The following is a 13764-nucleotide window of genomic DNA, read 5'->3' as shown; positions in this document are numbered from 1 at the left end:
GTATGTTCAGATTATTTGTTTTGTTTTTATATATTTAGGCAAATTGCCAAGGATAACCATAAGCGAGTTAATTCACTATCCTTCTTAAAGGTGGCAATCCCATTCACAAGACAAACATATACACAAGATGCTCTACATAAACAAAGTCTTTAGGAGTGGAGTTGTAATTTGTCATTAGAAACAAAATCCTGATATATGACAGAACTTGAACCCAGGACCCTTGGATTGGTAGCCAAGCATCATAACTAACCACCAACCAACTCCACATTATGATAAAACCTGAATTATGTGTTCACTGAACTGTAATATATTTTAGTTACAGCTCTATTGTTAAACAGTAAACCAGTCAACTACCTACTGTTACCTACTGATAAATCGGACACAAAATGGAGTCATTTTCCATATGACATATTACAATGAATCAAGTATTATAATAAATTTACAAATATAACTATATTAGAACAACAAGAAACAACAAAACACACGGAAACAGACTTACGACTTTGTTGTGGACACATTGGATTTACGTGAGCTTGTACTCGAAACAGAAGAAGCTGAACTATTACGTTGAGGGAGACCTGTTTCAAGAGGTAAGACGGTTAGTAGCCAATAGAATCCCACAAAGAATAAACAAATTAATTAATACTCTAGTCTATCATTACAAATACATAGTACAATTGAATATAAATATTATTTTAGTTAATGTTATTTATTATTATTAATATAGCATAATTATTATTAATTAATATTATTTTATTCGATAAGTTACATTAATTAAACAACATGAAGCAAGCTTTGGTTGTCCTGAAGCTTGAAGAAAAAACAGATATTAATATAATATATATTAATTCAAATTAAGTAGTTAGACCTACATTTATTAAATTACAGTATATAAAAATGTATGATTTTCAAATTCAAATTTTTTAAATATTAATATTATTTGCAACACAAAATCATAATTATAACAATTAAAAAATACTATTATTATTAAATATTATATCATTAATAAAAAATATGTTCTATATCTTTATCGATAATATTATTGAACTAAATATATATTTGTATATTTGAACTACTAATATTATATTATACAACATTGACATTTTTTTAATCAAAAAACTATAATATATTATATTTAATTACTTCTAATTGTTACAAAGAAAAAGTTTAATTGAAGAAGATTAATTTTGTGATATACTCTCCAATTACTTTAACAAATAACAGTCATTAAATTTCGACAATACCTTGTACTGGGCTACTACTAGCCACTCTGCGTACTCCTACATCCGAAACTTTTCTTAACCTGGAAATGAAGAATAAGTCAAGTTTAAAATGATAGAATGGGATTAATTAAAACAGCAAATGTTAGTAAACTGTCACGGTGACATAATAATAATTGATACAAATGATGGTGATACAAAAGTGATCACATACTTGGTATTATAATGGTGATAGTATTATTGTAGACAATATTGGCGGTCCTGATTAATAATAATAATAATGATGATGACAATGTTTATGGTAGTGGTCTTGGTCGAGGCAAGTGATGATATGGTGATAATGATATGGTGATAACGATGATAGTGAAAACCATTCCGTTCCAATATAATACACACAAATTACATTCAATATATATGGTACCATTCAGTGAAATGACACTAATGTATGCAAATATATATAGTATATACACATAAAATGAGTGCACAAGTCTACTGTATTAAACTGTACTACTATAATGCAGTGCAAAGTGTATAATATGAATACTGTATAACAGTTAACAATCTTATTACATGGATAATATAAGTCACATTATGATGGCTGTATTGGTAGATAGAACCCTTCCTTTATAACGTCTCTATTGAGGGGACACTTCTCATGAAATGAACAAAGGCCAATAAGGTGACACCATATTAAAGGGACACTTTATTGGTTCTCGGAGGTGTCTACTGTATTTTTTTTTCTGTACTGTCAAATGCTAACACATTATAATATGACTAAAATAAATTTAAAAAGCATAACATTATCATAAATAAATGAAAATTGAACTGTAATAATATTAATTGTAATATAGATATATATATTAATTAAATATGTGTTAGTATTGTGTAAATTATTATAATCTCATACATCACACAAAATAAGGTAAGTATTAAAAGCAAATAAATAAATGAATGTGTGGGTAGTAAAATGTGTTTACATTATGTAGGTTTTTCTATAAAATTTAAGCATAAATGTATGGCTTTTGTTTCTGTGCCAACTCTCTTTCAAAATTGTGATATTAAAATACAGCAAACATGTTATATAGTGAATTTAATTATACGACGTGATAAGCTAATAAATGAAGTTCAAGTCACGTGGTTGACCTGTTGGAAATAGAGGGCGGTGGATAAATCAGGCCTTCTGAACCAGCCCTTCTTCTGTTGCTGAAAATGCAAATACATGAACTATAGAGAAACATATACAAAATGCAAAATATATTTACAAGACATAATTAAGGATACTAATTTGAGTAGCAAGACACACAAATACAAACACATACATATCACAAATTACTTTTGAAACTTTGGGTTTGAATTTAAAGCTCTGTCTACACTATCAAACTAGTTTGACAAAAAAAAGTGTGATGTGCTCAAATATGGTCCATCATGTCCATATATGGACACATCACATTTTTTTGTCACATAAAGTTTGATAATGTAGACAGAGCTTTAGAGAGGATGATACTATTGGTGATCAAAATGATAGTAATGATGACCTTAATGATAATGGTATAGTGATAATGATAATAATGATGACGATGGTATATTGGTATCAGTAGTGTTGGTATAATTGTGGTGTTCTGATGGTAGTTATGTTGGTATAATGATGATGGTATACTGATGATGATAATAATGATGACGATAACAGTATAGTGGTAATAGTAGTGTTGGTATGGTGGTGTTGGTATAATGATGATGGTATAATGATGATGATGATGGCATATTGGTAATAGTAGTGTTGGTATAATAATGGTGGTAAGGTGGTAGTGGTGTTGGTATAATGGTGATGGTATACTAATAATGATGATGGCTTATTGGTGATAGTTGGTGTTGGTATAATAATGGTGGTAGTGGTGTTGGTATAACGATGATGGACTGATGATGATGATGATGATGTTGGCATTTTGGTGATAGTAGTGTTGGTATAATAATGGTGTTCTGGTGGTAGCGGTGTTTGGTATAATGATGATACTGATGGCATTGATGATGGTAATAGTGATATTCATGACGAATTGGAAAGAAAGCTAAAAGTGCAGATAAGGAGATATATGTATGCCTACCAAAATGCAATATACACTATATATTATTATATTACACATATTTCTATTGTACAGAAAAGACAAACAAATAATATTTACATTACAATTTACAGTATATTATTTTTTCCATTTCAAACAATGAATCGATAAAATGTCTTTGCAAATGAATTTTTTCAGCTATAACGCAATTTTTATGCCATTATTATATATTATATAGGAAATAATATCAACCTACTAATAATCGTCAATCAACACTCGGTACAAACATATTTACTTTACTCAACACAACATAGTAATTTAGTATAAAAACAATTTCATCTCGTTTGAATGTAGTAATAAGATATAGTTCACACACACTTAAGAATTACACTGTTGTATAATTTATTTTATAATGAACTATATCTATTAATATTAATTTAGTATTCATACCACTTCATAAAAACACACAATATTATCATTTAATTTACATATAACAGCAAAATAATCAATAATACAATATATAGTATTAATATAGACACCAGAGAGACATAGTTTTATATGTAAAAACGATAATCCTTTTAGCTCCTTTAATATTGGAAACTTTGGCCAGGCTAAATATGGTAGTGATATGCCTAAATATGGTGGAGATATGACATCATCATGTCCATATATAGGCACATCACATTTTTTGTTACACAAAATTTGATAGTGTAGATAAAGCTTTAAAGAGGTATAAATTTGGCAAAATTTTGATTCCTAAATTAGACATTTTGTTTGATAAGAATAAAAACATAATTGACTTACTTTCCAGTTGGTGATTCTATATTGTTGTTTTCGGCATGCGTTGGAGATTTGCGACCACGGTTACCAGCCGACTTGGACAAGGGCGATGAGTTGCTATGTGCTTTCAAAGTTGACTTTGTAGTTTTAGAAGCTAAAATGAAATAATATATACAATTTGTTTGACTTGTTTTACAATATTCATGCTCCTCTACAGCAGCCACAGTACAACAACTACAATAAACAGGGGTTAAGATGGACCAGTACAACTGGGGTAACCATCAACTTTGCACTAGGCTCTTTTAAGTGCACACAAGCCAGATGTGTACCCTTAATCTCTAGGTTTAAAGCCTTAAGTCGTCAGAGAAGATATATCACCATGGTCGAAGGGAGCCTTGAACCTGTGCTGATTTTATGGCTTCACTTTCCAATGCCTGTGCTTTAACTATTTAGCTACTTGACTTGGTGATGTGATCATTTTGGAAAAAGAAAGACTTATTCAATATATACAGAACTTTTATGACGTCATGACATAGTGAGAATGCTGTTCTATTTACCTTTTGCTGAGGTGTGGTGAGGTGGAGGACCAGGCAGGATAGACGAGGTTGCATTCTTCTTACTAGCTGAAATTGATGTCTTGTTGGTTTTAGAGCCTAGCAAATGCAGAAATTAAAAATAAATTTCATTCATCATGTAGACAAAAACATTAGAGTTCAAACTTTCATTCATACCATAATACACAGTGTTGTGCTCGAAAGGTTTAAAACAATGTAATGTAACAACATGTTCAGCGCTTAGAGGTTTCACAACATTAGGTACTTTATAAATCCAATATATTATTATTATTAATGGACACAAAATTATTAATATTAACAATAAAAAGTTTTGTTAATGCCACAATCGTTTAATTAATTCTTTTTAAATGCCAATTTTTATTGTTAAAGATTATTTACCAGTATTTCGTTTAGTTGAAGGCTTGGATTCTGTAATATGTGCGCTGTTAGGTTTTTTACGATCTGCTTTGGAAGGAGCGCCAGTTTTACTTGGAGCTTGCTCTTTTTCCTCTAGTTCTCGTTTTTCTAATTCTAAAATCTTTTTTTCTTCTTCTTCTTTACGCTGATCTAACATATCATGTTCTGTTCCTGGCTTTGTAAGCTGAAAAAATTCCCCAAAAACATTACAATTATTAATATTTTAATAATGTTAAATGTATACTGTATCTGATCTATGGTAATTATAAAATATAATATGGTTTGAAAAAGTTGTTTTAATCTTAAATTGACATGGTGTAAAATACTTACAGATTCCATAACAACTTGAATTTTATCCAATTCGAATGATGCCTAAAATGGAAATAAGAAAACCGGTATTTTCATGAATTTGACTTTAATACATTATAGTAACATTAATACTCTAAATTAATTCAGAAGGTTATAATTCTATATTACTTGCTAAGTCATCAAAAGTATATAATACAATTGTTATTTTCACATAAATATTTCTCTATATTTTTATTATTTTTGTCAGGGCTCTGCAATTAAAATGTTGTTTATTCGCAGAGTTCCTTTTTCACTGAATACAATGATCAATTGTACTTTCATTTTATTTTATAATTATTATTGTACAAAATGTTTTATGGAAAAAGTAAAATAAATATTATCATTTATTCATGCAATGTATACACATAGTGTAAGGTTACAAGTCAACTTCTTATTTAGGAATCTGAGGGCATTGGTTCAATTCCAAACCTGGTTCAATCGTAACCACGATCATTCTCATTGTTAAAAATAGTAATTTATATTCTGTCAGTAGTTTATAAATTACTATTAAAGCTCTGTCTACACTATCAAACTTTATGTGATAACAAAATGTGATGTGCCCATAATATGGACATGATGATGTCATATTACTACCATATTTGAGCATATCACTACCATATTTGGGTACATCACACTTTTTTCTGTTTGAATAAACAGTGTAGACAAAGTTTTATTCTTCAAGTGGAGTTGTTTTGTTGAGGATAGGATTTGAACCCAGAACCATGGTAATTTAGGATTGCACAATTTATTTTGTAAATATGTAACCTACATTTCTAATTGCTGATTTGACGTCCCTGTCGTTTTCTTGTAGCATTAGCTTCCTTGCCATGTACTCTAAATCTTGTAACATCTGTCGATCCTTAGGTAACTTCATTTGAGACTTTAACATAGGCAAGATTGTGCAGAATTTTAACCTGTAAACATATTTATAGTTTATGAAATTGTTTAGTAATTATATTGAAAAACACAGTACAAATAATCACATTTGGCCTGTTTCTGCTGCCAAAAAAAAGAACAATTAACCAAGTAAATAGATTATTCCAAATCCGCAGGAAAAATTTCATATAACTTCTTAAATGGCATTCTCAAAACAACGGTTAAAACACCAATTGAATTGATGTTTGAATGCCACTTAACCGGTTATCGTTGTGTAACTTTTAGCTGCAATGGAAAATAAAGATTTGATTGACCCCTGTTGACCTTGATGCATCTTGGATGTTTGAGCGCATTGCATCTTGGGTAACATTTTGTAGCAGAAACAGGTTCATTTAAAACTGATACTGGTAGTCTTAAGCTCTGTCTAAACTATCAAACTAGTTTGACAAGAAAAGTGTGATGTGCCCAAATATGGTAGTGATATTCCCCTAATATGGCAGTGATATGACATCATCATGTCCATATATGGGCACATCAAATTTGTTGTCACTTAAAGTTTGATAGTGTAGTGTAATCTTACCTAACATTGGGAACAGGATCCTCAGCTAATTCTAATACAAATTCATACAAATTATCTTTGAAATAAGCCTTGGAGAAAAACTCCATGATATCCTGGCAAACATCAATGAAAAGCATCCTATATGTACATGATTTAGAGTGACAACAGGCTAGAATAACACAATAAAAAACAATTATTGAATAAAACCTTATTTAAACTACAAATTATTTATTCTGATTATTAAGTCTGACTGACAATACATCTTTAATTTATTTAAAGGGTAGTTTGTTGTACCTTAATATCCCAACTACAGTAACAGTAGAACCATTTGGGATGTCCCTATTTAGAGGAAACTCCTAATAAGGGGACACATCTGTTTAACTCTACATTCAACCCCTATTCATGCTGCAGGCCAACCCCTATTCAGAGGACATCCCTATAAATTAATAAGCATTCTACACACACTGATTTTATTAACTGTAAATTATTATACATTACCTTGTATTAGTCTACTACATATCTCTTGCCTGTGTTCTTGTTTTCTATTGTACCTCATAAATACACACAATGTCCTTACAGCAGCACGCTTCACTGGAAGAACTCTCTGCAAAAGACAAGATATTTTAATACACAAGGCACAAAGACCATAGTAGCTAACCATTGGACACAAAGACCATGGTAGCTAACCATTGGACACAAAGACCATGGTAGCTAACCATTGGACACAAAGACCATGGTAGCTAACCATTGGACACAAAGACCATGGTAGCTAACCATTGGACACAAAGACCATGGTAGCTAACCATTGGACACAAAGACCATGGTAGCTAACCATTGGACACAAAGACCATGGTAGCTAACCATTGGACACAAAGACCATGGTAGCTAACCATTGGACACAAAGACCATGGTAGCTAACCATTGGACACAAAGACCATGGTAGCTAACCATTGGACACAAAGACCATGGTAGCTAACCATTGGACACAAAGACCATGTTAGCTAACCATTGGACACAAAGACCATGGTAGCTAATCATTGGACACAAAGACCATGGTAGCTAACCATTGGACACAAAGACCATATTAGCTAACCATTGGACACAAAGACCATGGTAGCTAACCATTGGACACAAAGACAAATGAGAAAGAAAACTCTGAAACTACTTACATGCATTGTAATATGCTTCGTTACAATTGGAATAAATTTACTATAAATTTGATCACTTGTAAGACACTTGGGAAGACAGGAAAGCTTCTCTAACATGGACACATGAAGGCGCCACCGTCGACACTGCGAAATGTTCAGTTCAGCTTCGCAAAGGGCGGGAATTAGTTCAGACAACCCAGATACCTAACGATAAGATAAAATAACATATATATCAAAATGTTGAGAAAGTTTAATGATGATGCAGTGTTCTCCTGAAGCAGGTTTTGCCAGCAAGTTTTTCCAGTTTAAATTTACTCCAACTGGTATTTAAAATGGTGTAAGAAAATTATACATAACATACACTAGTGGTAGGTAGTGGTAGACCAAGAGCAGTCAAAGGCTATATTTTGTAAATTGGATAGAGAAAGTATATTATTATTTGACTTCTTTTTATTTAATAGTAGTTATATCTTTATATAATTTGGTACTCCGCTTAATTTTCCGGGCTTGATTTCTATATTGGGAGAACACTGCGATGATACGGAATCCTAGAATTTAACATCATAGAAGTTTCACACCTTCAACGGTTATGTGGTAAAAATTGTAGCAAGAGAAGTCTACTTACTAAACTTTAAAAAATGTTTAAACATAGTTTAATTGATAGAATAGTAGAATTTGATGAAATAAATAATACTTAGGAAGTCAAGTCATTATGTACAGGTGAAATAAGCTATATATTCTGTATAGTTTGGTAACAATCACAGCAAAAAGAGTATATGATATTTTAAATGCTAATGGTATTTCTTGTGAAAATTCCATCATGTGAAAAAGAATGTGTATGTATACACTTTGTAATATAATCTGTAATTGGTGTCATTCAACTGAAATTTAGTACATTTATATCATTTAACTAGATCTTTAAAAAATAAGCATTTTTTTTTTTAAACATCAATGTATTCAATTAGGACATAGTCACGATTGTTATTCTGCAACAAGATACAAAAATAGACAAAATAATTAAAAGCTTTTCAAGCTGTTCAGATGTGTTTTTTTCTATCATGAAGAAGTAATTAAAAATACTTAATGAAAATAGATATAGTAGTGAGACTCCCTAGTGTATTAATCATACAATCAGGTAGTTTTTTAAACCAGCATGAAGCTCCTTAAGTTGTTAAAAATCATGATAATGAAAAATGCTAATTAGCTAATTATGTGTGTGAATGCTGTGTATTTGAGGTAGAACATGCAATTAGTTGATAGCTAGGGATGATAAAAGCTGGTAAAATATTACGTAGATTGCAATGCTACTGTCAGAAATAATACATTAACATTTTATAACTGCCACAGCAAATTCTCCCTACTTTAAATCCTAATAACCGGACCATTGATGTCACACTACTCGATTAAAGCACATCAAATGGCATAATTATTATGTCAACATTTCAATTTCCAATGCAAATATAATTTGGGAAGTCTTGGTGGTCAAAAATAAACCTATATTTGTTTGATATAATTTTAAATATGGAACCAATTGATATTTGTTTGGAGATATTCCCTGAAAGTTAATTATTATGTAAAAATTTTAATTTTCGATGCAAATACAATTTGATAAATGACGAAAAATGAAAAACAATATCTTTGTTGTTGTGATATAATTTTAAATATATGAAAACCAATCCATATTTGTACAGAGATATTTCCTGAAAATACTTTTTTTCTTACAAAAATTATAATATTTTTCACCTTTAGTTTCAAACATGAAATTATAACCGTACATTTTACCTTAATTAACAATAATGGTTTTTAATAGCATTATTTAAAAAAAACAAGTGTAAACATTTTGCTAGACAATTTGGAAATCATCAAGAGGTATTTAATTTAAAAAATGTTTTAAATGCGTCTGCGTTTGTTTGCTAATAGAAGACACAGAGAGTTCTAGATTGTCTTGGAATCACAATGTCTGCATTGAATGGAGTCTCGGTCAAGTATTGTGGGCATTCCAATATTGATTTTTACGGCAAAGATCAAAGAACGTTTTTAAAAAGATATTTGACATCCTTGTTGCTTATTAATTAATCTATAACCTAATAATTAATCAGTCATTTACTTATCTGAAATAAAACCTGGTTTTATGGAATATTTGGCAATTGCTAATTAATGATATCCGTATCTTAAAGCATCTCCATACGTACTTTAGGGATTTTATAGGTTAACAATTTCAGTAGTACCATATATTAAGCTCTGTCTATACTATCAAACAAGTTTGACAGAAAAAAATGTGATGTGCCAAAATATGATAATGATATGACATCACCTTGTCCATATATAGACACTTTACATTTTTTTGATAGTGTAGACAGAGCTTTAGACATTAAAGTGTGTTCACTCTAATAATAAAGAATAGTGCCTGTAAATCTTAACTCAGCATAATGTATACAGTTATGTGTTTACCCTATAGTACATAAATTAATAACCAGTTTTTTAGGAAAGGAAGGCACTCTAATGCTATTTCTGAAACTTGAGAATGCCATTTCCGAGGCTCGAGAGTGCCATTTCCAAGGGCCTCGTGAGAGTGGCACTTTTAAAGAATCTGAGCATGCCATTTCTGTAGGCTTGAGAGTGGCACTTCCAAAGGGTCTAGGCATATCATTTTTTTTTATGTCTGAGACTGCCATTTCCAAGGATATGACATTTGCACTTCCATGAAAAAATGAGAGTTGTCACTTCAAAAAATCTTGAGTACTAAATCTCAGGATCTTAGAGTCCCATATAATGTCACAAAAATGTCCAAATCAAAAAAGTGTGTTTCAAATGTAAACAAAATCATAGTTGAATTATAGTTTAGTATATTATCTCATGCACAATCTGATACATTAGTGGTATATACTATATCTAATCTGTGCATAATCTACAGACAGGCATTGCAATCGTACACTAGCATTTAATCTTACCCGGCGACAGTGTACCACATTGCTAAACCCAAAACCAAATATCTAACAAGAACAAGATTGTATTATCTGATAACTGCTTTAAAAAAAAAATAAAAATCAGCAGTCAATTGTAAGTGGATATGATTACTTTGTATAATTATGAATGCATAGTTGAAAATAAAAATGTAAAATAACAAATTTTTTATTTTTTAAAATTTTGACCAATACAGTAGAATCTCCTATTAAAGAAACACTTTAATAGTGGTGTTAAAACATATTTATTTCACCATATTTTAAGAGGGCGACTGAGCCAGCATGAGCTGATTTTATAGGGCCTTAAGTTTTGCCCGTATGCAAATGAAGTGTTGATGTCGAAGTCTTAATCTTCAAGGTAAATTCAAGGTTAAATATCATGCAGGCTTCTTGAAAATTCTTTCAAATTATACAATGCAAATTATGTGTGTTATATACAGATAATACACCCGCAAAATTAGCTCTAGATGAAGTAAAAAGACCCATTGGAAGACCGAAGAAAACATGGAAAAAAATGATACTTAAAACAATATTAAATTCAAGATCTTATAGCTGAAGGCTAGATCGTCAATTCCAATGTTATCGCAGTTAGAAAAATGATGGAGAGGAACCAACAAGATGGCGGCTGCAACCAACCATTCGATACGCCCCCACGCAGTTCTACGCCTGATTATTAGCGTAAGAACCATTCTTGGCATTCTCAAATAGTAGAACGATGTCCGATAAAGCGTATTAATATATAAATAGAAATAGGCTGTTGTAGGTTCTACAAAACATAGGTCCTTGAGAAAACACCTCCTTTAATTAACTAATTAAGGATCAAATTACCTTTGATTCCGTTACTACGTTACCGCTGCTCTTTGCAAACATCTGCAACGTCTCAGGCAGGTGAGAAACAAGTCCCTGTAACACCTGTGAAAAACAAAGAAAATCAACACCATTGTTTGTAAGTTACAAGATGACGTGTTCAAGTGATGTGCCAAAATATGGTAGTGATATGACATCATCATGTCCATATATGGGCACATCACATTTTTTTGTCACATAAAGGTTGATAGTGTGAACAGTTACAAATACAAGATGACATGGTCAAAGAAATTTGAAAGGTCATTTCTTAATTTGTATGAATTTCTAATTCGATAAAACAATATAACATTAATTTAACTTATTAATAGAGAGCGATCATATTTATAATTAGGGATTTCATGCCATGTTAAGTTAGTATGCGGAAACAGTGGGGATTTGCCTCCTCAATCGGTTCAAGGGCACAGTTGCGGTCGGATTCCAATTCCACGACCACCAACACAATATGTGTAGGTATTATGTACTACAGTAGTAGCAGCAGTCGGAAATTGACCTCCGAACTGGATACTCTGAATATCAAAAACTCTCCAAAACCAACAAAAATTGTCTTAAGGTTCAAAACGGTAACAAATAATTATTAATGTAATTTTCTGGAAGACATTGAGGATGGCAGAGGACAGAGCCCCAACAGCCTTAAAAAATAAGTAATTTTCTGGGCCAGCCCAAGGTAGTTCAGATTCGGGAGAGTTAACTTTTGGATGTACTTACATCAACAGATTCATCTTTGAGCAGATTTATCAGTTCACCCTGAATCAATGAGACATTATTACCCAATAGCTTTGCAATCTATGGATGGAAACAAATAAAAGGAATCATAAGAAGCTGTAGGTTAAAGTACAAATTGTTATGGACCAATAAGCTCTGTCTACACTATAAAATTAGTTTGACAAAAAAGTGTCCAAATATGGTAGTGATATGATGTCACTGTGTTGTCCAAATATGGGCACATCACATTTTTTGGCACATAAAGTTTGATAGTGTAGACAGATCTTTACATCTTTGATATCTCCTAGGGTTTACACATGCCGGGGCACATCCCAAACAAAAGATCGGTGTTAATCACACACCCCCACTCCACTAGAGTTTACTAGAGTGAAAGTGGTATCTGTCCAGTCAAGAATATTTATTCAATTAACACATCTATTCAAGAGACATCGTTTAACAGGGCCATTTAAAAGTTGGCTTCACTGACCTCATGAAACCCAGTGGCTATAGTTGACCTGACCATAGGATGTGGGTCATCACAGAGACTGGCAAAGGTTCCATGAAGTTCTCTTTTAAAGTTACGAGCACCAGCAAACAAGACCATACACTGAAATAACAAAACAATATTTGAATATAATTATAATGGAAAAATGAGGCCATTGTAGAATGCATTATTCAGTATGTTTAAGACAATCTAACAACAGGATACTGAGCTCCGGAGATCAAAGGGTTTATCTGTGGCTGCGACACGATTAGTTCCATGCTCCCACTGATTTTCGATTGGCCAATTGGCTTCCTCAAATGAGACACTGGACTTTGGAGAATATGTACATAGTACAGTACCGTTGGTATTTGTCGCAGTCAGACATAAGATCAAAGGACTGTTACGAGTTCCTATCTTGGCAAGGCGAGTTTAGCGTCCTTGGTATGTTTGAGCACTAGATGATGGGACGGGAGTGTTTGTGCATGTGATTAAAATCTAGCAATGAAAGTTAACCAAAATACTTTCCTAAAATTTGTGGATGAGAACCATATTATTTAATTCCCATGGCTCTATATTTGCGTTGTCTTTTAATTAAGCTTCATGAAAAACTTCCAGACAATAACTATTTCGTAATAGATCACATGACAGTAATTATAAGAGCTTAGGTTAAATATTAACTACTTTCTCGGAAATACTCACAGGTATATTAAAGGCCGAAGCTATTCTACACTCTATATATCTATCTTCATCAGTATAAATTGGTAAAACCGGCGGACTCTGTAATGTAAG

At 31.7% G+C, this 13764-nt stretch overlaps 2 protein-coding genes across 5 annotated transcripts in view; one reads left to right on the top strand and one right to left on the bottom strand.

Annotated features, from left to right (window-relative positions):
- LOC144851630 (glycoprotein hormone beta-5-like) overlaps positions 1–13764 on the top strand; it is a 234143-nt gene that overhangs the window by 164445 nt on the left and 55934 nt on the right. The window lies entirely within an intron of this gene.
- LOC144851618 (serine/threonine-protein phosphatase 4 regulatory subunit 4-like) overlaps positions 1–13764 on the bottom strand; it is a 38919-nt gene that overhangs the window by 3901 nt on the left and 21254 nt on the right. For 2 of the 4 annotated variants that reach the window (XM_078709173.1, XM_078709174.1), the window contains 16 exons: positions 13675–13752; positions 12979–13098; positions 12495–12572; positions 11751–11834; positions 10911–10952; positions 7981–8163; positions 7310–7415; positions 6833–6980; positions 6146–6290; positions 5359–5400; positions 5011–5212; positions 4615–4710; positions 4082–4211; positions 2364–2423; positions 1245–1303; positions 500–578 (listed from right to left, as the gene is read on the bottom strand). In XM_078709173.1, coding sequence (XP_078565299.1) covers positions 500–578; positions 1245–1303; positions 2364–2423; positions 4082–4211; positions 4615–4710; positions 5011–5212; positions 5359–5400; positions 6146–6290; positions 6833–6980; positions 7310–7415; positions 7981–8163; positions 10911–10952; positions 11751–11834; positions 12495–12572; positions 12979–13098; positions 13675–13752 — 1652 coding nt within the window. The remainder of the gene's footprint in view (positions 1–499; positions 579–1244; positions 1304–2363; positions 2424–4081; positions 4212–4614; positions 4711–5010; positions 5213–5358; positions 5401–6145; positions 6291–6832; positions 6981–7309; positions 7416–7980; positions 8164–10910; positions 10953–11750; positions 11835–12494; positions 12573–12978; positions 13099–13674; positions 13753–13764) is intronic. The other 2 variants (XM_078709177.1, XM_078709175.1) reach the window with 2 other exon arrangements.

This window comes from Antedon bifida, chromosome 9, assembly GCF_963402885.1.
Source record: "Antedon bifida chromosome 9, ecAntBifi1.1, whole genome shotgun sequence".
NCBI classification, from domain to species: domain Eukaryota; kingdom Metazoa; phylum Echinodermata; class Crinoidea; order Comatulida; family Antedonidae; genus Antedon; species Antedon bifida.
Note: the sequence above shows the minus strand (reverse complement) of the source record. Positions and strands in the feature narration are given on the sequence as shown.